We start from the raw sequence: 26,588 nt of genomic DNA, 5'->3' as shown, positions 1-26,588 counted from the left end.
AACTCGTACTAATACACAACATTATGTCATGCCATCTCTCAACAGTAACTCGTACTAATACACAACATTATGTCATGCCATCTCTCAACAGTAACTCGTATCCCATGCCATCTCTCAACAGTAACTCGTACTAATACTCAACATTATGTCATGTCATCTCTCAACAGTAACTCGTACTAATACACAACATTATGTCATGCCATCTCTCAACAGTAACTCGTACTAATACACAACATTATGTCATGCCATCTCTCAACAGTAACTCGTATCCCATGTCATCTCTCAACAGTAACTCGTACTAATACTCAATATTATGTCATGTTATCTCTCAACAGTAACTCGTACTAATACACAACATTATGTCATGCCATCTCTCAACAGTAACTCGTACTAATACACATTATGTCATGCCATCTCTCAACAGTAACTCGTATCCCATGCCATCTCTCAACAGTAACTCGTACTAATACTCAACATTATGTCATGTCATCTCTCAACAGTAACTCGTACTAATACACAACATTACGTCATGCCATCTCTCAACAGTAACTCGTACTAATACACAACATTATGTCATGCCATCTCTCAACAGTAACTCGTATCCCATGCCATCTCTCAACAGTAACTCGTATCCCATGCCATCTCTCAGCAGTAACTCGTATCTCGTGCCGTCTCTCAACAGTAACTTGTATCCCATGCCATCTCTAAACAGTAACTCGTATCATATGCCATCTCTCAACAGTAACTCGTATCTTATGCCATCTCTCAACAGTAACTCGTATCTTATGCCATCTCTCAACAGTAACTTGCATCCCATGCCATCTCTTAACAGTAACTCGTATACCATGCCATCTCTAAACAGTAACTCGTATCTTATGCCATCTCTCAACAGTAACTCGTATCCCATGCCATCTCACAACAGTTACTCGTATACCATGCCATCTCTCAACAGTAACTCATATCTTATGCCATCTCTCAACAGTAACTCGTATCCCATGCCATCTCTCAACAGTAACTCGTATCCCATGCCATCTCTCAACAGTAACTTGCATCCCATGCCATCTCTCAACAGTAACTCGTATCACATGCCATCTCTCAACAGTAACTCGTATCCCATGCCATCTCTCAACAGTAATCCGTATCCCATACCATCTCTAAACAGTAACTCGTATCTTATGCCATCTCTCAACAGTAACTCGTATCCCATGCCATCTCACAACAGTTACTCGTATTCCATGCCATCTCTCAACAGTAACTCATATCTTATGCCATCTCTCAACAGTAACTCGTATCCCATGCCATCTCTCAACAGTAACTCGTATCCCATGCCATCTCTCAACAGTAACTTGCATCCCATGCCATCTCTCAACAGTAACTCGTATCACATGCCATCTCTCAACAGTAACTCGTATCCCATGCCATCTCTCAACAGTAATCCGTATCCCATACCATCTCTCAACAGTAACTCGTATCCCATGCCATCTCTCAACAGTAACTTGCATCCCATGCCATCTCTCAACAGTAACTCGTATCACATGCCATCTCTCAACAGTAACTCGTATCCCATGCCATCTCTCAACAGTAATCCGTATCCCATACCATCTCTCAACAGTAACTCGTATCCCATGCCATCTCTCAATAGTAACTCGTATCTTATGTCATCTCTCAACAGTAACTCATATCCCATGCCATCTCACAACAGTAACTCGTATCCCATGCCATCTCACAACAGTAACTCGTATCCCATGCCATCTCTCAACAGTAACTCGTATCCCATGTCATCTCTCAACAGCAACCCGTATCCCATGCCATCTCTCAATAGTAACTCGTATCTTATGCCATTTCTCAACAGTAACTCATATCCCATGCCATCTCACAACAGTAATCCGTATCCCATGTCATCTCTCAACACTAACCCATATCTTGCGCCATCTCTCAACAGTAACTCATATCCCATGCCATCTCTCAATAGTAACCCGTATCCCATGCCATCTCTCAACAGTAACTCGTATCTTATGCCATCTCTCAACAGTAACTCATATCCCATGCCATCTCTCAATAGTAACCCGTATCCCATGTCATCTCTCAACACTAACCCATATCTTGTGCCATCTCTCAACAGTAACTCGTATCTTATGCCATCTCTCAATAGTAACCCGTATCCCATGCCATCTCTCAACAGTAACTCGTATCTTATGTCATCTCTCAACACTAACCCATATCTTGTGCCATCTCTCAACAGTAAATCATATCCCATGCTATCTCTCAATAGTAACCCGTATCCCATGCCATCTCTCAACAGTAACTCGTATCTTATGCCATCTCTCAACAGTAACTCATATCCCATGCCATCTCTCAATAGTAACCCGTATCCCATGTCATCTCTCAACACTAACCCATATCTTGTGCCATCTCTCAACAGTAACTCGTATCTTATGCCATCTCTCAATAGTAACCCGTATCCCATGCCATCTCTCAACAGTAACTCGTATCTTATGTCATCTCTCAACACTAACCCATATCTTGTGCCATCTCTCAACAGTAAATCATATCCCATGCTATCTCTCAATAGTAACCCGTATCCCATGCCATCTCTCAAAAGTAACTCGTATCTTATGCCATCTCTCAACAGTAACTCATATCCCATGCCATCTCTCAATAGTAATCCGTATCCCATGTCATCTCTCAACACTAACCCATATCTTGTGCCATCTCTCAACAGTAACTCGTATCTTATGCCATCTCTCAATAGTAACCCGTATCCCATGCCATCTCTCAACAGTAACTCGTATCCCATGTCATCTCTCAACAGCAACCCGTATCTTATGCCATCTCTCAACAGTAACTCGTATCTTATGCCATCTCTCAACAGTAACTCGTATCCCATGCCATCTCACAACAGTAACTCGTATCCCATGTCATCTCTCAACAGCAACTCGTATCTTATGCCATCTCTCAATAGTAACCCGTATCCCATGCCATCTCTCAACAGTAACTCGTATCCCATGTCATCTCTCAACAGCAACCCGTATCCCATGCCATCTCTCAATAGTAACTCGTATCTTATGCCATCTCTCAACAGTAACTCATATCCCATGCCATCTCACAACAGTAATCCGTATCCCATGTCATCTCTCAACACTGACCCATATCTTGTGCCATCTCTCAACAGTAACTCATATCCCATGCCATCTCTCAACAGTAACTCGTATCCCATGTCATCTCTCAACAGTAACTCGTATCCCATGTCATCTCTCAACAGCAACCCGTATCCCATGCCATTTCTCAATAGTAACTCGTATCTTATGCCATCTCTCAACAGTAACTCATATCCCATGCCATCTCACAACAGTAATCCGTATCCCATGTCACCTCTCAACACTAACCCATATCTTGTGCCATCTCTCAACAGTAACTCATATCCCATGCCATCTCTCAATAGTAACCCGTATCCCATGCCATCTCTCAACAGTAACTCGTATCTTATGCCATCTCTCAATAGTAACTCATATCCCATGCCATCTCTCAATAGTAACCCGTATCCCATGTCATCTCTCAACACTAACCCATATCTTGTGCCATCTCTCAACACTAACTCGTATCTTATGCCATCTCTCAATAGTAACCCGTATCCCATGCCATCTCTCAACAGTAACTCGTATCTTATGTCATCTCTCAACACTAACCCATATCTTGTGCCATCTCTCAACAGTAACTCATATCCCATGCCATCTCTCAATAGTAACCCGTATCCCATGCCATCTCTCAACAGTAACTCGTATCTTATGCCATCCCTCAACAGTAACTCATATCCCATGCCATCTCTCAATAGTAACCCGTATCCCATGTCATCTCTCAACACTAACCCATATCTTGTGCCATCTCTCAACAGTAACTCGTATCTTATGCCATCTCTCAATAGTAACCCGTATCCCATGCCATCTCTCAACAGTAACTCGTATCTTATGTCATCTCTCAACACTAACCCATATCTTGTGCCATCTCTCAACAGTAAATCATATCCCATGCCATCTCTCAACAGTAACTCGTATCTTATGCCATCCCTCAACAGTAACTCATATCCCATGCCATCTCTCAATAGTAACCCGTATCCCATGTCATCTCTCAACACTAACCCATATCTTGTGCCATCTCTCAACAGTAACTCGTATCTTATGCCATCTCTCAATAGTAACTCGTATCTTATGCCATCTCTCAACAGTAACCCGTATCCCATGTCATCTCTCAACAGTAACTCGTATCCCACGTCATCTCTCAACAGCAACCTGTATCTTATGCCATCTCTCAACAGTAACTCGTATCTTATGCCATCTCTCAACAGTAACTCGTATCCCATGCCATCTCACAACAGTAACTCGTATCCCATGTCATCTCTCAACAGTAACTCATATCCCATGCCATCTCTCAACAGTAACTCGTATCCCATGTCATCTCTCAACAGTAACTCGTATCCCATGTCATCTCTCAACAGCAACCTGTATCTTATGCCATCTCTCAACAGTAACTCGTATCTTATGCCATCTCTCAACAGTAACTCGTATCCCATGTTATCTCTCAACAGTAACCCGTATCCCATGCCATCTCTCAACAGTAACTCGTATCTTATGCCATCTCTCAATAGTAACCCGTATCCCATGCCATCTCTCAACAGTAACTCGTATCTTATGCCATCTCTCAATAGTAACTCGTATCCCATGCTATCCCCCAACAGTAACCCTTATCTTATGCCATCTCTCAATAGTAACTCGTATCCCATGCCATCTCACAACAGTAACTCGTATCCCATGTCATCTCTCAACAGTAACCCGTATCCCATGTCATCTCTCAACAGTAACCCGTATCCCATGCCATCTCTCAACAGTAACTCGTATCTTATGCCATCTCTCAATAGTAACTCGTATCCCATGCTATCCCCCAACAGTAACCCGTATCTTATACCATCTCTCAACAGTAACTCGTATCCCATGTCATCTCTCAACAGTAACTCACACTCATATCCCATGCCATCTCTCAACAGTAACTCGTATCCCATGTCATCTCTCAACAGTAACTCGTATCCCATGCCATCTCTCAACAGTAACTCGTATCCCATGTCATCTCTCAACAGTAACTCACACTCATATCACATGCCATCTCTCAACAGTAACTCGTATCCCATGTCATCTCTCAACAGTAACTCGTATCCCATGTCATCTCTCAACAGCAACCCGTATCTTATGCCATCTCTCAACAGTAACTCATATCCCATGTCATCTCTCAACAGTAACCCGTATCCCATGTCATCTCTCAACAGTAACTCGTATCCCATGTCATCTCTCAACAGCAACTCGTATCCCATGCCATCTCTCAACAGCAACTCGTATCCCATGCCATCTCTCAACAGTAACTCGTATCCCATGTCATTTCTCAACAGTAACTCGTATCCCATGTCATTTCTCAACAGTAACTCGTATCCCATGTCATCTCTCAACAGCAACTCGTATCCCATGCCATCTCTCAACAGTAACTCATATCCCATACCATCTCTCAACACTAACCCGTATCTTGTGCCATCTCTCAACAGTAACTCGTATCTTATGCCATCTCTCAACAGTAACCCGTATCTTATGCCATCTCTCAACAGTAACTCATATCCCATGCCATCTCACAACAGTAACTCGTATCCCATGTCATCTCTCAACAGTAACTCATATCGCATGCCATCTCTCAACAGTAACTCGTATCCCATGTCATCTCTCAACAGTAACTCGTATCCCATGTCATCTCTCAACAGCAACGTGTATCTTATGCCATCTCTCAACAGTAACTCGTATCTTATGCCATCTCTCAACAGTAACTCGTATCCCATGTCATCTCTCAACAGTAACCCGTATCCCATGCCATCTCTCAACAGTAACTCGTATCTCATGCCATCTCTCAATAGTAACTCGTATCCCATGCCATCCCCCAACAGTAACCCGTATCTTATACCATCTCTCAACAGTAACTCGTATCCCATGCCATCCCCCAACAGTAACCCGTATCGTATGCCATCTCTCAACAGTAACTCGTATCGCATGTCATCTCTCAACAGTAACTCGTATCCCATGTCATCTCTCAACAGTAACCTGTATCTTATGCCATCTCTCAACAGTAACTCGTATCCCATGTCATTTCTCAACAGTAGTCCGTATCCCACACAATCTCTCAACAGTAACTCGTACACAACAGTACCTCATGCCACCTATCACCAGCAACAACAACAGCAACAAAACATTGATTTTGCTGTTTATAATATTAATGTGTATTACTCCAGCACATGAACACATACACAAATTGTGACACGGGACTAACTTATTTGAACAACAACATACACAGGATATGACATTTCTCGGCTACGTCACACCCTTATTTGTGTCTGATGTAGGGAAACCGGACGAAGTTTTTACGACAAGTTGTATTATTTCAAAGTGCCCAAATAAAATGTTGTTAAGGAGTACATCATTATTTATGCGATGGGCTTTTGGAAAAAAAAAACTATATGCTAAAAGAAACGATATCAAGGAAGCAATAACCAATAATTGCCACTTTGACATGAATAAGTATCACACTTGCCCCTGAACGCCATACACCACATTCAACGCGGCCGATCCCGAGTAATCTCACGGGAATGACCTAACACATTCGAGAAGCGATGCAGTTCGATTGCAACAACAGGTGGGAATGCTGATAAAGAAATCGTGTAGTCACAATAGTTGACTGCCTGCCGTCCCACATAATTCAACTTCACGAGGCGGAACTGTGAATCATAAAGAAATCAATTGGTTGTTTTGTCATTTCGTGTTTTAGCGAAAGTATATTTTGTTTTCAAAGCAGTGACCGAGAGAGACCTTATAATGTTACATATATTTACTGGGATAGTTATGAGCAAAGTCCACCCGTTGCCCCGGCACTTGCCAGTCGTCTCGGCTCGCCTTGCCTCTCGTATACGGCGCTCAAAGTCCAGTTCCGTTTTAAAATATACACTGTAAACATCCCTTTTTTAAATTCAATCGACTGAAAAATTCCAGGTTAAGCCTATAAGTCTATTTATCAAGAGTCTGGCACGAGACGGAATCACAAAACTGACCCTGAACGGAACGAAGACTTCACCGTAAAGCGACACGAACTGATTCAAGCTGTGGGTAACGTGTTGTAACATGGCAGCACCATCGCGGCGCAAGTCTCTCTGCTCGTCACTGGTCCAGCAAAGGGAAGAAATTGCACCGCTTTTAAAAACTGAATTACGGGAAGGTGAGTCGTGGTAAGTAAGATAGTCTAACTACGGACACTTTCTTGGTCGATGCGTATAAACCAGTACTGAATTTGTTATAGAACGTTGGGTAACCCATTTATAGCTGACTCTTATTTTTCTAATGTCTTTGTTTAAACTGGGGCATATCGTCTATATATTTTGAATTATTCTAGAATTCGATTTCAATTTAAAAAAATTAAATTAATTCACTGTTTCATACCGATATAAGTGAAATAGTCATAACGATAACGGTGACCCGGTTACCATGCATGATTTCAGTGTATGCTCATTTCGTTGGGGGGGGGGGGCATCCATGTCAGTCAATTTCTGTAAAGTATGTGTTGTAACACGCGAGTACTTAAACATTGGGTACACGTAATAACATTACGTAGCATTGATTTGATTTGATTTGATTTGATTTGATTTGATTTGATTTGATCAAATCAAATCAATCAATCAATCAATCAATCAATCAATCAATCAATCAATCAATTCCATATTCATATATCTTTACAGGTATTTAATTTCAACTAAATGGTTATCGGCATGGAAGAAATATGTTGGTTTTGACGACCATGGTAGAACTGGGTTTGGTGGATATCCCGGATGTATTGATAATTCACCAATACTACGAGGTAATATATGCACACGTGGAATATTGGGAAACAGAGACGCCGCCAACGGCTACAGCGCCTCGCATACTTTTTCTTAATGGGCTACTTAAACAATGACGTGTCTCACTACCTTTTAACGGGCCGGCTATCTAAACATTGGTAGACATTTACAATGTGTGTGCATGTTTCCCCTTTTACCGCTCCCTTGACACTTAAAACAAGAATGTGGTAATCCGGGGAAAGAGTACACACGCCACTGTGGGCGCAGTCAACCGTGCTGCTTCCAGCAACAAGCTCAACCCACGAATACTGATCTCGATTTAAATGGTTGATATGAAATTACATAGATACATTAAATATATTGCAATGCGCCATTCATATAGACAATAACATACGAATAAAAACACACAAATGTGGAAATGATGAAAATAGTTGCAGGCCACCCTAACTTACTTATTTTTCTATTTCAATAACAGAAGATGGAAAACTGAAAAAGAATATTGTTGAGGAACTGGACTTCGTGGCTGTTCCCAGTGCAGCATGGGATAGATTGAGCGCTTGGTATGGGGTAACAGTCAATCAGCAGCCACTGGAAAGAAAAATTATAAAACAAGGGGTCTTCTCAAAAACGTTCAAAGTCGAACTATATCTAATGGATTTTTATCTGGGCTTACTATCCCAGCCTGGAAAAGGAATGAAAGATGAGTTCAGTAGAACTGATAAAATAGGTAAGTGAATTGTGTTTCTTTTTTATTTCGCCAAACCATAGTCACTCTACTAGTAGATTGACTGTGGCCAAACCAATGTAAAAGCTACCCATGGATGTGGTTAAAGCACGCCGTGGTTAAAGGTGATTTTTGTGAGTGTTTATAAATGCAAATTGTTTTGATACTTCCATAACTACCTGGTCAATATAATTTGTGTTACACGTTATTTTTATTGTTATTGAACCGTGAAAAACTAAACAGATACAACAATTCCAAAACTTGTTATTGTCTAAAAAAGTAGTACTGCATACTAGTAGATAAAGTGGGGGAGTCGTCACCTGCGCATGTGTCAGATGGCCATAGCGTGTCATTGTTTACAAACAAGCATCTACCCGTGAGCCTTTGCATTTTTAGTGTGTGTCGCTTGAGACTCAATTCCCGCGCTAGTCTGGTTCCCTGCCCCATTTCAACGCTGAGGGCGGTGAAAACTTGGGCAGGGAACCAGACTATTCCCGCGCGTGCGCAGGTGACGACCCTCCCGCTTTAATTTATGTTACAAATATACACAAACAATATACTGGTAATATATTTTCTATTCTGCGCTATATGAATAAACAATATGAAATGAGTTGACATTGAAAAGATTTTACATGAAAAGAATATATTGTATGGCAGTTTTTGTGGTCGATTTATATATTTCGAGAGTACCCTTACTAGTAACACTTTCAGAAAACATGTAATACTTGTAATAAATTGAATAGGCTGGGGAACACTAATGTGTTGACACTCTGCGTATTATTCATGAACTTCAGTGTTTCTGTTCCCATATTAGGGTACATACACTGGAAAGTGAGAAAAATGTACAAGATCGATTCAAACAAGGAGACGCGATTATGGAATAAGTTCATGTCCAACACCTATGAACAACTACGAGACCAAGACGCCACACTTCACGAAGCGAGTCTGTATCAAGGCCAGGTAAAATATACCGTGCAATGTAACTGAATGTAATCCTCTCTGAATCATCGCGCACGTTTCATACAGCTCAATTGGTTTTTATTCATTCACTGGTAATTTGGTTTATCCCCTAGGTCATTTTAATCGAAGAACGTACTCCCAGTGGCGGTTGGACAAGGTAAGAGTCGCTCGGGGAAAGTGTAATCACGGTAACAAATCTTTTTTTAGTAACCGTGGTGTAATATAATATAACGAGGGCGCCCTTACAATGTAGGAGACGTGTGCAAATTTGGAACACAGAAAGCAAGCGTAATGTGTCTCAGTGTGAAAATAGTGATGCAACACGAAATTTGATTTGCTTGATTTTGTTTAATATTGTCTTGATGCTCTTTTTGGGATAGTTATATTATATTGGAACTTAAACACTGCAATTGATTAAATTTCGGAAATTGTATATGTCTCATATTTTTAAATAATCATTTCACAGAAAGGAAAAATCTGGAGGATACACAGAAAGTTGTCTACTAAAGTACAAAAGGGATGAAACTGTACATACTGGTAAACATTTGTTTCTTTTACGTTGTGTTTTCACTCACGCTCGTTGCTTGTGTCATAAAGTAGTAACGAGGTATGTTTGCGACTAGACTCGGTTCGAGCTCCCCGGGCGAACCGCTCGAGACACTGTGTATAATAACTATATATATATATATATAAGCGAGGGTCAGAGAATGGAAATCTTGCCTAGTTCACGTCAAATGGCCGACGGAGACCCATTCACTTCAGAACAATCAGATATTTAAAAATAAATAAACAGTCTTTTCATCAGAATAAATTGTACAGTATCATTTTTTGTTACAGATAAATTGGCCAATGTGGTGGACGGCCTACAAGGGGATTTCACGACGTTTCTACAGGTTAAGCAATCTCAGTACCAAAAAGAAGAAGACATGCTGACGGCAAACTTCCAACGATTCGTAGACCAGGCCAAGCTACGGTTTGAAGAAGAGGAACGGTCTCTGGCGGAGCGCGATGAAGAGCTGAGGGATCGAGACAAGACGCTTAGAGGGCTGGAGTCCGACTTCAGAAAGAAATCGGACAATCTTGAGTGCGAGTGGAAGAAACTGAATGACGATAAAGCAGAATTCGCCCAGAAAGTCAAGGAGAAGGACGAGCAGTACCGAAAAGAGAGGCGGGAGTTCCGAGAGGAGTGCCGGAAACGTGAGAAAGAGCTGACGGCGAGGAAGGATGTAGTTGATAAAATGGCAGAGGAGCTGGACATCGAGAAGAAGAATATGGAAGAAATTAACAGAATACAGAAGAGCAGGATCACACTAGACGTAGGGGGCAGCCTTTTCAAGACGTCGATAACAACTCTTCTAAAGGACTCCGAGTCGATGCTGGCTGTTATGTTTAGCGGACGTCACCCATTGAAAACAGAGGACGATGGGAGTTACTTCATTGACAGAGACGGCACCCATTTTAGGCTTATTCTGAATTATCTGCGTGAAGGAGAGGTCAAGGAGGGCACACTGCCAGAGGACGTACAGACATTGAAAGAAATCAAAAATGAAGCGGAGTACTACCAACTGAATGCACTAATGAAAACAGTTGAAGACATGATAACACAGTTACCCTGACGTCACGGAAAATGTTCAAATACATTTGCTTTCAATATTAGTAGTCAAAAACAATAGGATATCATCATCTTCTCGGCTTATTTCAGTAATCTGATATGTATAAAAATGTAGCTAAAGTTGATGATTAAACTAATGTTAATTTTTCTCTGACTGTTCACATCATCTGATATTATAATGGTGGTCGGCGACTTGCTACTCACAATATAGTAACGATTACTCTAGTTTTATCGACGTAGAAACCATCTTCGTGAGAAGAAGATGAAACCAAATAACGAACTTTCGTAAACAGCGCCATCTATAGTATCGAAACTGACTCTACAATCGGACGGGGGGGGGGGGGTGAAGAAACTTTAAGTTAAAGCTCACTACTACAAACCACAGTCCTGGACTGTGTACAAACATACTGTTTTAAAACTGCCTAATAATCCCGGCCATACTGAAAAGTAATAACCGTGGCCTAATGCGTTTCCAAATGTCATAGTTTTTGTATTGGAATTCGTGTTGAAGACATTTCTCATACCTGCAATTACACGCTAAGAACGCAAGGGCCATGGGTAGACGCTTGTTTGTAAACAATTACACTCCCCCGCTTTAATATTACCATGCCTTTTCCCTCCATGATAGTACAGATTGTAATTATAAGGAACAGATAACTGCGATCCGTGATGAAATATGCCAAGTCAGGACCTCTGTATTAATAATACCCTCTTTCGTCTTACCATGAAGGTGTTTAGCTCCATGCTCTTACGGCCTGGAGTTATGTTCCTTAGGCTTGCAGACAGCCACGTCACACCCATGAAGTTGGATTATTTTTTGTCTCAGACAGAAATTGCATGACGCTGTTTTCAAATGTCTGTGGGTTTCAGTCATAGTTCTCAATAAACACCCTGAGATTGAATATCTGTCATCTTAGTATGCAAACTTATATTTTACAGACTAACATACAACAGTAAAATAGACACACTATTGAACTACATATACAATTTTCGAACGAGTGGAAAACCAGTGTAACTTGTAACCCAACTAATTAGTTGTCCGAGCATGTGATATTTGTGTCACGGGGTGTCGAAAATCACAGGATTAAGATGTAACCTTAGACGGACCACGGAGCTAATCTCTTTTTAATACCATGCTCAGACTCAGTCTCTTGACTGTACTACATGCATATATACGAGAATAATTAGTACTGACATACCGAAAGCGGACCCGTCATCTTTTCAAACTAACAAACTGGTCTATGCAATAAGCATGTCTAGTAATCCGCTAAAACTCTTGTAGATCAGTTTCTTGTAAGGTTCGCGTAGCTAAATGTATGATTTCCTTAAATCTTACGGGCGCCGGAGAATGGAGAAATATACATCGTCGTGTTTATCCCTCGTAACTATGTTGACATTATGGTGCAAAACGCGTTCTTTTGGCAAAAATCAGTCAAAATCTGTTGTATCACTGAATAGTTAACTTTCCCAGTCAATCAATCATGGAGCTCCATTGGTTTTCTTCATTGGGGTCTTTCTAGCTCCCATGAAGTATTCAAATTCCAAAATTTATAGTGATTTATTTACTCAATATTGTAAGTATATAATGTGTACTAACCTCCCACATAAACAATGGTGACTAACAGGGCATCTGTCACTATCTTTGACCAAAAAAACAACAAACAAGCAGCCAGTCGGCTGAGATAGCTCCGCTGTTAGCAATGCAAATTTAAATTAAAGAACAGGAAATATCATCAGAAAATGAACAATATGTATAGTATCAAAGCAATGGGACTTGCTGTTTTCAACAAGAATTCAAAAATATAACTTTTCACCAAAAATGACAAAAATAATCATCAAAATTAGATAATTGAAGATATTACCACGGAATTAACAAATCTGAAAGAGATCCACATGTAGTACCTATATATATGTAATATAAAAACAATGGGACTTGCGGTTTTCAACAAGAAGTCGAAAATATCACTTTTTACCAAACATGACAAAAATATTCACCAAAATTAGAGAATTAAAAATATCATTACAAAATGAACAAATCTGAGAGAGGTCCACATGTAGTACCTATATATGTAATATCAAAGCAATTGGACTTGCGGTTTTTAACAAGAAGTCGAACATATCACTTTTCACCAAAAATGACAAAAATATTCACCAAAATTAGAGAATTAAAGATATCATTACAAAATGAACAAATCTGAGAGAGATCCACATGTAGTACCTATATATGTAATATCAAAGCAATTGGACTTGCGGTTTTTAACAAGAAGTTGAAAATATCACTTTTTACCAAAAATGACAAAAATATTCACCAAAATTAGAGAATTGAAGATATCATCATGAAAATAATGAACAAATCTGAGAGAGGTCTAGCCAAGGAACATACACACTAAGTATCAAAGCATTCAGGCTTGTAGTTTTCAAGAAGAAGTAAAAAATATAAAACATTGACACGGACGACGACGACGGACAATCACTCATATGATAAGCTCCGCTCGACAAAGTCGACAGCGGAGCTAAAACACTAAAAAATAGAAATTTTCTAGTGTCTTTGCTTTTACTAAATAAGCAAATCCGGTCCATGAAAGGAAGACCAAATTCAAGGGATTCTAACAATACTTCCAAAGACATCATTGCACAAGAAAAGATTGCAGCTCGTTCCAGAGATATTGGAATGGAGAGCACGACAGCACAAATGAAAAGAAAGTTGAGTCTTCGGCGGGCGGATTGTAAGGATTGCAGTGGCCGAAAGTGAAAGTCTTTCGATTTTTGCATGACCCCCAAACTATTTGTGTTTCGTTCTATCTCAGACTAGTAATACAGTCCATGGAAGGTACTAACACTCTGTGTACAGTCTGAGGTTCTATAGAACCCGAATAGGTGACGCCCATGTCGCCGATTTTCATTCAACTGTCCATTTTGTCGAATGACATGTCGTCAACAGTCAACAATTATCGTTATTCAAGCGTCCAACTACCACACAATGAAGTACAAATTAATGAAATCATTGCTCACTTTTGTCTTTATTGTGTAGTAAAACTATTTAAAGTCAGAAAATCACAACTTTTTATATGGTTGTTAATTACATAGATTCACTGCGAATTACGTCGCAAGTGTGTTTGTCTGGTGCCGATCTGTTTGTTTCCCTAAATAGTACAGTCGTATAAATTAATAACGTTATAGAGACTGTAATCTGAATTTGCATTGCTGTTGTTTTTAACAGTGGAACTAACACGTACACTTTTCTGGTTACTGTACAGATTGGGTAAACGACGGGTGAACGCGAAATTCCTGTGACCGCTGCGGCGAAATCCCAACAGACTTGCCGTTACTGTAAGCGCCCTCACGTTCTACCGACCACAGCAATTTCGCTTTCCTCCTTCGTTTACGCAATTTATATTTTTCATCGGAATCGCAACAGACTGCAAGAAAGTCTAAGGTCCGCCATGTTGGACACTTCTGGCGTGACAAATCTGCGCTCGAAAGGAAAGAGGACCGGCTTAAAGTTTAACCCGGTCTAAGTAATGAGGTTGTGGCTGTCCGAAAACGTACCAAACCATAACTATTCATTGAGAAAGAATTTTTGCAGATGCTCATATTAATTAAAATGGTTGTGAAAGTCCCAAATTTAAACTTATTATCGTTTCGTAATAAAGTATATACAGTGCACAATGTGAAGATTTAGTCATCATTTTTATTTAACCACTATTTATGTACAACCTTATACATTTTGCACGTGTTCAAATAAGATTTCAAAAATTGCTTGTTTTCTAAATTTTAAAATCGTTTTTTTTTTAGCATGTTTCACTATTCACTGTCCATTCCAAGTGCAAACGAACCTGTATCTATTCTCGGGGGGGGGGGGCGGACATCCGGGCATTTTCTACCGCCTGGCAACCCTCGCAGTGAAAACAAAGACCAAAAACTCGCAGAAAACGGTACTTTGCGATGGTTGTTGAGAGTCCCCTGAACAGTGTAACAAGATTAGCCCTACCTACGTGTGTAACATATATGACTTTGGTTGTTCAGGATTACTTCAAAGTCGAGTTTGTGTTCAAGTTGTTTTCTCGAGTTTTCATCGGCTCGACCGGCGTTCCACAGCAGCGCGCACACAGAGCCCATAGAAATACGTGGTACAGTGGTGCGCGTCTTAGCAACGTAGAACGTCCGTGACATAGCTCCGCCCCCGAGGATAGCTTAATCTTTTTTATTCAACAAACTAGAACTAACGCTCATGTCACAATAACATTTTTGGATTGATCAATTTTAACTCATAAACCCTTTTTGATTTATAGAAATGTATATTTATAAAACGTTTATAACGACCACGGCTTTATGCTCTTTACTGTATATATTCTATATAAAAAAAATAACACAAGCTCCCAAACAAACAAATAAAAAGCTTTACTTGTCAAATGCTGGGCGTTGTTTTATTAGAGGCCTGCACAACTTGTTGCGACATGTTTCTCGCTTTTGCTTCAATCAAAATAAAAACATAAATATAGCTTGGACTGGGTCGGACCTACCTATTTGAAATAAACATTGCCCAATTAGTCTTTTTATGTTGCCTACACAATCTCTAGTAGTCTCTTCTTAGCGGTAATCGTCTAGAAGACGGAATTCTTTGTCCCTAATGCTCACGTAATAGACCGTCTCCATTGCTGAGTCCATTGACGCAGTTAACCGCTCTAGCAGTACTCCGAAGTGCAAGTGTTCAACACACCTGGCGTATAGTATGGTGACTACCGACAGCTTAGCAAACAGCACCGACGAACCTGTACCCAGTATTCTGACGTTACAACAGCACTACGCCGCAAGCGTCACACTGCTTGCCTTGGGTACGTATAAACATGGCCTATATGGCCACGCCCATGTACCGTGCATGCACGTGAAATGACCACAGTTTCCATCACGGTTACTAAAATAGTAACCGTGTTTCCATGTTGTAAACCACACTACATGTGTCGATAATGTTTTCTATATTCATTGAATTTCGAACATCAAGCACGGTTTACTAACACCTCACAAGTATGGCCACGATGTTTACATGTACGGTTTACATTGTCATTCATCTTCGCAAGCCAAGGTTCCCTCCCTTAATTTGAATCGGACAACGATGTCATTGTGTTAGGGGAGACAGATCCGTGATCTATTTTAGGCACAATTATGTAACACGTACGTTTTATTTTCTGACGGATGCGAATACCTTTGTCACGTGACATTGCTTACGCCATCTACGATAACATAATTTACACAGGCTGATCGGCGGAGGTACACGTGCACAAATCTATCCCGTGATATATGTGTTTGCATATCACCCATGCAAGCACCCCCTCATGGGTTCAACCCTGACGATCAAGGATATGTTGTTATAACGACCAGGCTATCCATAACTTGAACATTTTATGATTCATGATTAAGGTAGAATGCTACACAAAAGTTAAAATATTGTCATTTCTCTATTTTTACATATTTGATCTATCATGTTACAAGGGTTGAGAAAATAAAATAAAAATATGGGGCCACCTTTCTCAGTTCAGAGAAAGGCCATAATTACAATACAATGAAAATGGCATGTTTTGTCTATTTTAGAGCATTTACTATTGTTTCCTGTGGCGAGAATACATTTCAGTATCTCGGAATTTTGCCTGGTGACATGTAGTGAAAAAAACACATATACACTTTTTTACAGTGTACTTTTCGATGTCTGAATGTATTAAAATATTGACAATATTTTTAGTGGGTTTTAAGGAGGAATTGTGTTTTCATTGTGGTCTAATGGAAACCGCTGCTAAAATGCCATTTTATGTTTATTATTTTACTGTTTTTCGTACTAAAGCGAGTAATTGTAGACAGATTTTGACACGAAATATTCTCACTTTTATATGCGCTAAAATCTGCACACAAGTGAAAACTCGCGTATAACACTCTACTTGAATAATAAGATATTTTTTTGAGAATATATTATATAACCCCAGGGACTACCAGCCTGGTCTTTAAATGGGGATCATTAGCATAATAATAATATTACAATATGTTCATTTCCTCAGCTGTAATAGGGACTGTGCTCAGCTCTGTGAATTTCCGTATGCTGTTGTCTAATCCGGATTACTGCAGTAAAGCTGGGAATTTTTTTTTGTCACTAGCAGTCACTGACTTGTGTGAGTTTTCCTTTTTGAATTTCGAAATTTCGCGTATTTGCGTAACCATAGAAACCGGGAATCGTAAATCAACATTGCTTTGTGAATTCCTCCTGGTTTTATGAATCTTGATCAATTCCCTTTCTGATTTGTCTATTAATGTGTACATAGGTGTGTGTATATTCGAAACGCCCTTCTCCGCCTTCAGTCACCATGCTGGATTTTGGATATTCGGAGACACAGCGTGCCAACTGTATGCGTTTTTCGGTATATTCTTTGGACTTGTCAACATCTTCATGGTAACCTTCATCAGTTTGGACCGTTACTGGGCAACGTGTTCTCCCGTAGAAGGTGAGTTTATAATATTAAAGTGACGTCAATCACTGAATCACCTTTATTCTGAAACATGGAATAGCTCATTTCTGGAGCAGTGATAAATACGATAAGATACGAACATACAACCGACTATTCGGCGAAATTCCCGATTTTATCGCCCCTTCTCCAGTACCTTTCCAATAAGTGGCGCCCTCTGGCGACACGGTAGTGTTATTCAAAAATCGACCGTTATTTGAAAAAACAATCATGCCAGCTATATCATGCTACACTCTTCTTTGCTGCACCAATCACAGTTATTGCTTCGAGCGCCATTGCTCCCCTTCAACGTAATTTTGACGTCATAGATTCGCTTCGTCGCTAGAGGGCACGTATCATCAATTGCTATATTCTATTACAGTGAGCATCAGTACTAATTATGTAAAATATATTAAAATTAAAATAATTTATGTTTTCGTTCACTGGCGTTCATAATCCATTAATGGCTTTCCTACTATTTCAGTGGAATTGAAATCCAAGTACTACACGCGGATGACAGCGCTTGGATGGATGGTGGCGCTGTTCTGGGCGGCCGCGCCTGTATTTGGCTGGTCACGGTATGCCATGGAACCTTCCATGGCCTCATGTAGTATTGATTATATGACAAACGACTTTAGTTACGTCACGTACATTACTTGCCTAACTTTGACGTGTTACGTGGTTCCCATCGTTGTCATGGTATACTGCTATGTTAAAGCGTCCAAGAACATCAAATATACTGGAAAAGTGACTGAGTGGGCACACGAAAATAACGCCACCAAGGTAAGCTGAGACAGGTGCTGCACTACGTCACATTCGTCGCATCGCTTCGCGTTCGATATGGGTCTCATGCGATGTTCACAACGCGTGTTAAATATATTGTTTCCATGGAATTCGAACGCGATGTGCGACTGCCGCTTTTAAAACGTGTTTAGATATATTTAAAACGCCAACATGTACATGGAAATTGATTGAAGTGGCCAACTTCGTTTACCACGACCTCTCCACGAGCAAAAAATAACATTCGCTGGCATTATCTCACAATCTCACGCTGGCACTATTTCGGCTGTCCTTAAAAGATTAAAGATCGACACTGCCCCATTATCCACTGGACCACACGTTGTTGATTGCAGCGTTCGCACGTTGCGACCGGTGAATAACACTCTAATGAATGTTTTCTTCCAGATATCGAGATTGTGCGTGTTGCAACTTGTATTTTGTTGGAGTCTATATGGCTTCAATTGCATGTGGACAGTAGTTGCCGATGATGTTGAAACGTTGCCGAAGATGCTGACAGTACTGGCTCCCATTCTAGCCAAGACCACACCGATCCTCAATTCTGGACTGTACTTCCTGCACAACAAAAAGTTTCGTGGTGCTGCTGTTGATATGTTCAAGGCCAAGGAGGAATAAGAACAAGAAAGAAGAAATAACCAGCATATGTGTTTTGTTTCATCTGTTCCGTATGTAAAAACATTGAGCATTTTCGTAACATATGTACTCTGTGTTGTATGTTGGTTAAGACAGAGAATAAGAATTCGATGCAAAAGGTCGCCGAGATCTGACCTAACGTAATCATGGTATTTAGAATAGTGACTCTCGCGCTCTCAACGAGATCTCGGTGACGAAATGGGCACGTATTTCGAAATTATATTACGTACTAGTATTTGACAGCGCATAAAAAATATGTATTTCAACCAGGGGCGTCGATCCATTCTGAAAAGTGAGGGGGACACTTTTGTGTCCGCGTAAGCGGCCAATGTCCGCGCTTGCGCGAACGGGGGGGGGGGGTGTCTGAGAAGGGGGGACTGCCCTATGTTCCGACATCTCTATGATCCGACACCACTATGTTCCGACATGAATATGTCATGACTAATTCATTTTATCATAGACAGGATTTGCCCAGGAAATGCCATTTGATGATTTTGAATAACGTATAATAAAGTTAATGGATTCATAATGTCAATAACTAATGGATTATACGTTGTGATATCCAACGTAATACAACGTAATACACCAATATAGCTTTAATTTGATATATAAAATGATGGTGTTTGTTTGAGGTATTCCTATTTAATATGTGACAGGCTGTTACGTAATTATATCATTGTATAATGTTGATCCTATAAAATTCCTTTTTTATTTGACGCTGTGTATAATTTTTTAAAGCTAACATATTTACCCTGATTTTCGGGGGCAAAACGGCTCAGATTCTATAGCCAAAATTGACCAAATAAATTCCCATGTTTCTGTCTATTTTATGGCATATAAATTTGACAGCCTTGTCTTAATTTTAATTGCACAGTCAGTATTCTATAACTAGACTGATCGCGCTGAACAGAGAAAAAACATGTTGCTTTGTTCTACCATGAGAAGGGGTATTTATCCAATTTTGGCTTCCGACCACTAGCGTACATATTTCCATTGAAAATATGGCACATTCTGACCAGCTCAGAATTTATTGGATGATCGTCGAACATAAAAGTACTAAACAATGTAATTTAGGTCTCCCCGAGTACAAATTGTCAAGAGCCCACATAAAAACTGTCAGGTACATAGTTTATTGTTGATCTGAAAGTTTGGCAATAATTAAGAAAAATAATTTTTGAAGAAGAATAATGATATTTTTTCTTATAGTAGAGAGATAAAAACTCAGTGAAATGTCAAAAACGTTTCTAACATTTCGTAGGTGTCAGAACCTCAACATAGGGTTGTCGGAATATATGACCAAAATGAAGTCATTTGGTGCATACTTGGGGATTTTCATTCTTGATCACTAAGAATACAGTTACTGTACATGCACACAGAACCATAGGCCTTACACAAACGCAGGCTTTGATATTGAGCCTATTATTGATTGTGTCCCCGCCCTTCAGAAAGTGGGGGGCGTGTCCCCCCTGTCCCCCCATGATCGACGCCCCTGATTTCAACAATCATACGGTGTATGTATCCATATGCAAATGTACCCCCTTGCCTGCTAATATATGCTGATCTTGCAATTACTACTGTGTCAGTTGGAGGAAAATAAAATAATCTTGTATTCTGTTGGACAATATAAATTGGCTAAGTCCTGCTCAGATTTCGCTGTAATTTTCGTAATCCCAGCTTCATCGTATTTCTTTTCCGAGTAGCTCTTATTTTCTGATTTGCAGAATAGTATTCCGGTGTATCTGATCTCAAGTGCTCATAATAATTATTTATTATTGAGGACCGAGAACGAGCTCATTGAGCACACCAAAAAAAAAAGATAATTACAATAATGAGTAAGTATAAAAAGTTGCTCTCAAAATCTTAAGAATCAGCAGTTGCCAGTATTGGCTACTTCTTATGTCAACAGACAATGTTGTTGCAATTAAAGCATTTGCTCTCTTTTTCAATGTAACGTGAAATGACTTTACGTAGCATACACCTAAACACCAAGGTGTCATTCAACACGATGGTTTGGGATATATTTATGGCCAATCAGAATACGGGAAATAGTATTGTATTTACTGTGATATTGCAAACCCATTTTGTTATTAATAGCGATATCGCATTCCTAAGATTTTTGGGAAAAGTACGTCACCATACACTTTCATTGTCTGCTGGTGAAATACATTATGATGTAAAAATATGACTAATGTCCTAAGTCATATTCTGGTTACCCAACATGTGTGTCGAATGTGATAAATACGTGTTAGCAAATTAGCTCCGGGAACTAAAGTTATTGAAAGTGATACAACTGGATTCATATATTTTGTGTTGAAATGTACGTTACCCTGAAAATATAATGTTTACAAATAGTAATGGTGTACCGCATCTACTTAGATTTATAAACAGATGACACGAGCACTTATCTGAAGAAAAGAAATATGCCACACATTTTGTTTGCTATTGAGCGCAATATATATGGATGAACTAAATACGTTAAGTACGTTACCATGACAGCGAACTGGTGAAAACATAGAGATAATTGTGTTTCAAGCTTATTAGAGTTTTCTGTCTGTCTGTTGTATATGTCATGTTTGTAAGTAAGCTGTAATCGCACAATCTACTAAGTTGGTATCCTCGGGGCGGACATCTGGGCATTTTCTAACGCCTGGTAACCCTCGCGGTGAAAAGAAAGACCAAAAACTCGCAGAAAACGGTACTTTGCGATGGTTGATGAGAGTCCTACGTGTGTAACATATATGAATTTGGTTGTTCAGGATTACTTCATAGTTGAGTTTGTGTTGTTTTCTCGAGTTTTCACCGGCTCCACCGGCGTTCCACAGCAGCGCGCACAAAGCCCATAGAAATACGTGGTACAGTGGTGCGCGTCTTAGCAACGTAGAACGTCCGTGACGAAGCTCCGCCCCCGAGGATAAGAAAGGCGTTATATGCACATGTCGGAAGATGTACTTGATTTAGTTGAAATACACTTTACTCAAGATACATTACTACAAAAGGTTGACATATGGCGATGGAAAGCACATGTTGATTTAGTTAAGGTTACAAAGGTGTTTCCCCTATAGCTGATGATTTCCAAGTTTTTGTTCCAACCTTTCCAAAGCATAATGGGTGGCACAGCTTGGATGTTGAACAAGCAGAACACATAACCAAGCATACTGTCCTGACTGTTGTAAACAACGAGGTGGCATCTGGGATATGATTAAGCTTGCCTGGCACATGAATAGCTCATATGTTAATATTAGCAGAACAGCTCGCGTTAAAAACACGTCACTAATTTATTCAATATTGCAAGAACCACAAGGAGCAATTAATTGTGGTTTATATGCAAAGTAGACGTTTCTGACCAGTCAAGGCGCCATTGTATTGTCACCCCTGTAGAAAATAACTCAGTAGATCTATGTGCTCAACGGTATTTGCCCGACTGTCAATTAATTAACATATGTAAGGTAATTAAGCCACCAGTTAGTATCAAGCTGAAAATCTCGTTTGTTTTGGAGTGAGTGAATGTAAATCAAGCACATGATGGAGGAAAGTCCTACCCCTTTTGATGACACAGCAAACCCAAGCATGTCAGCAAGGCATTACAGTTGGTGACGGCTAGTGTTTCGGAAAAATCTAGCAGTGTGTAAAACAAGTTTGGGCGGCAGCAGCTGAAGCATTTGGTGTAATGTGCTGATGTTTATCTCCAGGAAGGTAAGTTTTTAGAAGGGACCTGCCACTTTACCCGAGCAATATGAAATCCGAGTTTGCGAAGCCAATACACACAACGTACAAGACTCTGCTATGAAGAAATCGTCTAAGTAGACAACAATTGCATTGTACCCCCGAGCCATCATACTAACAATTTCGATAACCCTGTTAAAAAATATAAAAGGTTCTTCATGTCCCAAGAAGAGTGGGTAACTATCAGTCTAAAGCTTAAAGTTTCTCCGAACTGGAAAGTTCGTTGTGCTTTTTGGTAATCAAAATTGTTTCAAAAATTAACAACTGAAAGTGAAATTATCGATGCCTGAATTTATTGAATACCAAACAGCTTTGATTAAGGAATAAAGAGTAACAGTAAATAGGAAATAACTTCAAATAACGAGTAGTTTTGAATAACAATCAAATACTAAAGACTAAAAATACTGCTCCACACTATTCGGTAATTCTAACAGTTCGGTAATAAACGACAATAATCAGTCCTCAAAACTGTCTTGAATTGTCATCCTGGCACAAAGCTTATCGATGTTTCAGTATTACAGGACCGGACGTAGGTGTGAAACTGACATGTGTTATGTCATGTGAAGCTTTGGTAGATTGCAACTTTGCTTAATTATACTGGCTGATGCATTGGCTGTATGTGTTGGTTGTGCAGATGGATGCGTCTTTCATTGAGTTGATATAATTAAACCTTTACCTCTTGGTTATTTTTTAAATCATCATTGTTGCTTCTGGTCTCTTAGACGCTGCCATCTTTGATTGCAATATCACTTTTGACACGTTCATCACTTATTATATTTTTATTTTATTTATAGTTCAACATTTTAGCTCTTATGAAATCAAAACTCGAAACTGCTAAAGCTGAATCCAACATGGAAGTTAAATATTCAAGTTCACTGTTTGTACTGATGTCATTTAATACATAAATGTGTATGAAAATAGTTAATTCACACCTATAATATGCCATATTAGAGTTTATACTGGCACTTCACTAGCATAATATATTTGTCTTGCCTTATCAACGACATTTAATTGATTATGTGAATATGTGGGCAAAAATTCTATACACAAATACAATTTAATTTCAATTAAAATCAAATCAATTTCTAAAATCCTATATATGAATGCAATTTATTTTTTGTTTAGTTCAAATTTAATTACCCAACATATAGTAAAATAAATTTAATTAAATGAAATTTAACATGAACTTAAATTCAAGTAATTTAAATTAACTAAAGAGTAAAGGGATAACTTTCACTAGTACCTAACGAGATTATTTCTAACATTCTTTCATCTCAGATACAAGTGCAATTCTACTTGAAATCTTATATTTATTATATTTGGGCTCTAACCCTATTATCATGTAATTTTAACCCTGCTTTTGAACAATAATCGCATCAGAACTGTTGTTGAACATCTTTCTTCCATCCAAGGTTTCACAGCACTGCTCACTTTTTAATAATTGAATTAAATCATCTCGAATATTCTTTGGGACCGTCTGCCGAAAATTGCATATATGAGTTAAAAAGTCTAGGATGCGATCCCCAACATCCGAATTATCAACGAATACTTCTGAAATGTCCACTCGTGATTCATCACGGATACTCATAAAAGGAATGTTCTTCATTCTTAGTTCTTTTTTGACATCAGCCGAAGTGATGAAATTCATCCGATCATCCTGAAGAATGGATCTATGCCGCTTCCAGAGATTGTGATAGCCACTTCCATCGGCAGTAACTATGATCAATAATATTCCACCCAACGCAAGAATATTGTACATCTCTTGAATTGCGCCATCATACGGCATGTAATAAATGGCTTCAATGATGTGAATGAAGTTAAAACTGTCTCTGGGGCTGACTTTCATGCATTCGATGAATTCATCAAAGGTTTTCATGTGCCAATCAAATGCTGTCTTTAATAGGTGTGTGTCTCCTTCAACCAAATTACGAAATTTCTCTATTTCTTGTAGAGATGGCTCAACCACAGAATATTTAATATTGGAAAACATACCCTGAAGTTGTTGCAGCATCATTCGATCAACTTCACCAGAACCACCCCCAATGCTGAGGACACTACAAACACTGTGACATTCCCTCTTCTCACATCCATTCTTCTTCTCTTCTTCGGCTAACAAAATGATATTTTTTATGATACCGGGGAAGACGTGTTGACACCACCGAGGCATTCGTTCTGTGAAATATTTCGCAAGTGGCAGGAAAGAATGTCTACATTTACTGTAATGGTCCTTATCATTAAACAGACTTTGTACACTTAACATGTTGGTCATTCACTGGAACTTTTGCTGAGATCAGATCAATATCAGACTATATCCAACTAAGCTTGTGTTTGATAACCTGTTTGGAGAAATTGAAATATATATATTACACTGTTAATATGATGTGGTTAATTATTTTTTTATTAAACCTCACGCCAGGTAACAGGGATCGTAACGTTCGCGCAACCTTTTACCAAACAAAGACGCACATAGATCAAGAATACGTGTCAACTTCTCGTCTCAGTCACCCATCAAGAATCTCCAAGACAGAATGCCTCGGGGGGGGGGGGACTCTTTCGCTTGGAGCCCTATCAAGACTCACCTTGCCTCGTGGAGATCTCTCTCAGACTGACTAAGATTCGCTGGTAGAACTTAACACAATCATATTGATTAATCGTTCACTATATGGGAAGACCTCTTATATAAAATAGCGTCAGAACACTCGTGGGGTGTCAGGGTTACCATGTGTGGTAAAACAACAGTTAGTTTTAATTTCCATTCGGTACTTTGAACATAAGCCCAAACAATGACATATATGGGAATGTATTGGGGATCTGCTCTGCTAGGATTGCCCTTATAATCACTTTTGTTGGCGATCCACTTTCCTAGGATTGCCCTTATAATCACTTTTTCGTTTTGTTGGCGATCCGCTCTGCTAGGATTGCCCTTATAATAACTTTTGTCGTTTTGTGTGTGTGTGTGTGATTTCCAGTGTTTTCACGTATGATTTCTTCTGTGATTTGTTTGGCTTGGCCGATTTCTTTCAAACTTGGCAGGTAGGTCACAATTTCACCCTTGTTATTAGGAAAAATCAGAAATTTTTTTTTGGCCCACCGTTGCCATAGCAACAGCCAAAAAACAGATTTTTGAATAGCTTCGCGCCAAATGTATCTCCTCCTACAAATTTGGGATAAAACACGTCAGACATAGCTCATTCTACTCAGCTTGAGTGTGGGCACAAAGTTTCTATTTGAATTTTTGATATCTTTTTTCATTACCGAGAAATTTGACCCCAAAGTTGGGGTAACGTTTCACCAGCAACGGCTTTTAACTCCTCTGTGATTTTTTCGGCTCGGCTGATTTTGTTCATACTTCACAGGTAGGTCGTACCGTCACTAATTGGAAAAAAATTCTGGGACACCACTGCCATTGCAACATCCCAAAACTGATTTTTGAATACTTTCGCCCCAAATGTATTACCTCCTACCAGTTTTGTAATAGTTTTTGTTCAAATAACCATGCTTTTTATTTTGGCTACGTTGCGCACTGGTAGGAGATCTTCGGCGCCGACATTGTTACACTGTATCAATCCCAATACAACGTTGAACTTTGAATGAACTGTAAATGCTGCCTTCATTCTAGAAAATACTATCGCAAAACAGTTGGAAATAATAAATGTAGCAGCAGAATACGTTCTAGTAATAAACTAAGTGACTTTAGAACTTCGTATAGGGCCCATTTAGTTATAAACCGACGTTAGCTTC

General features: G+C 39.5%; 3 protein-coding genes across 3 annotated transcripts; 2 read left to right on the top strand and 1 right to left on the bottom strand.

Moving 5' to 3' along the window:
- The first annotated feature begins 7,093 nt into the window (after window positions 1–7,093).
- LOC100377510 (uncharacterized) lies at window positions 7,094–11,359 on the top strand. Its single transcript, XM_006813441.3, has 7 exons — window positions 7,094–7,303; window positions 7,811–7,929; window positions 8,385–8,636; window positions 9,448–9,593; window positions 9,707–9,750; window positions 10,060–10,130; window positions 10,431–11,359. The coding sequence occupies exons 1-7, from the start codon at window positions 7,200–7,202 to the stop codon at window positions 11,207–11,209; spliced, it is 1,515 nt and encodes a 504-aa protein (XP_006813504.1). The 5' UTR covers window positions 7,094–7,199; the 3' UTR covers window positions 11,210–11,359.
- Window positions 11,360–15,764: 4,405 nt separating this feature from the next.
- LOC100378557 (visual pigment-like receptor peropsin) lies at window positions 15,765–19,189 on the top strand. The gene is made up of 5 exons (XM_002732283.3): window positions 15,765–16,040; window positions 17,253–17,363; window positions 17,514–17,693; window positions 18,178–18,476; window positions 18,879–19,189. The coding sequence occupies exons 1-5, from the start codon at window positions 15,938–15,940 to the stop codon at window positions 19,104–19,106; spliced, it is 921 nt and encodes a 306-aa protein (XP_002732329.1). The 5' UTR covers window positions 15,765–15,937; the 3' UTR covers window positions 19,107–19,189.
- A 3,934-nt stretch (window positions 19,190–23,123) lies between these two features.
- On the bottom strand, window positions 23,124–25,116 carry LOC102810340 (histamine N-methyltransferase-like). Its single transcript, XM_006813442.3, has one exon. The coding sequence runs from the start codon at window positions 25,114–25,116 to the stop codon at window positions 24,196–24,198; it is 921 nt and encodes a 306-aa protein (XP_006813505.2). The 3' UTR covers window positions 23,124–24,195.
- Between the last annotated feature and the right edge of the window lie 1,472 nt (window positions 25,117–26,588).

The sequence above is a fragment of the Saccoglossus kowalevskii genome, chromosome 1 (assembly GCF_978046115.1).
Source record: "Saccoglossus kowalevskii chromosome 1, keSacKowa6.1, whole genome shotgun sequence".
NCBI lineage: Eukaryota > Metazoa > Hemichordata > Enteropneusta > Harrimaniidae > Saccoglossus > Saccoglossus kowalevskii.
The sequence above is the reverse complement of the archived record's forward strand: the minus strand, read 5'-3'. Positions and strand labels throughout refer to the sequence as shown.

Excerpts from the sequence above, each read along its gene's own strand:
- LOC100377510 (XM_006813441.3), top strand. The coding sequence starts at position 7,200 with ATGGCAGCACCATCGCGGCGCAAGTCTCTCTGCTCGTCACTGGTCCAG. Across the intron at positions 9,594-9,706 it reads CGAGTCTGTATCAAGGCCAG|GTCATTTTAATCGAAGAACG; the intron begins GTAAAATATACC and ends TTTATCCCCTAG. Across the intron at positions 10,131-10,430 it reads GGATGAAACTGTACATACTG|ATAAATTGGCCAATGTGGTG; the intron begins GTAAACATTTGT and ends TTTTTGTTACAG.
- LOC100378557 (XM_002732283.3), top strand. The coding sequence starts at position 15,938 with ATGGTGACTACCGACAGCTTAGCAAACAGCACCGACGAACCTGTACCC. Across the intron at positions 17,694-18,177 it reads AACGTGTTCTCCCGTAGAAG|TGGAATTGAAATCCAAGTAC; the intron begins GTGAGTTTATAA and ends CTACTATTTCAG. Across the intron at positions 18,477-18,878 it reads ACGAAAATAACGCCACCAAG|ATATCGAGATTGTGCGTGTT; the intron begins GTAAGCTGAGAC and ends GTTTTCTTCCAG.
- LOC102810340 (XM_006813442.3), bottom strand. The coding sequence starts at position 25,116 with ATGACCAACATGTTAAGTGTACAAAGTCTGTTTAATGATAAGGACCAT.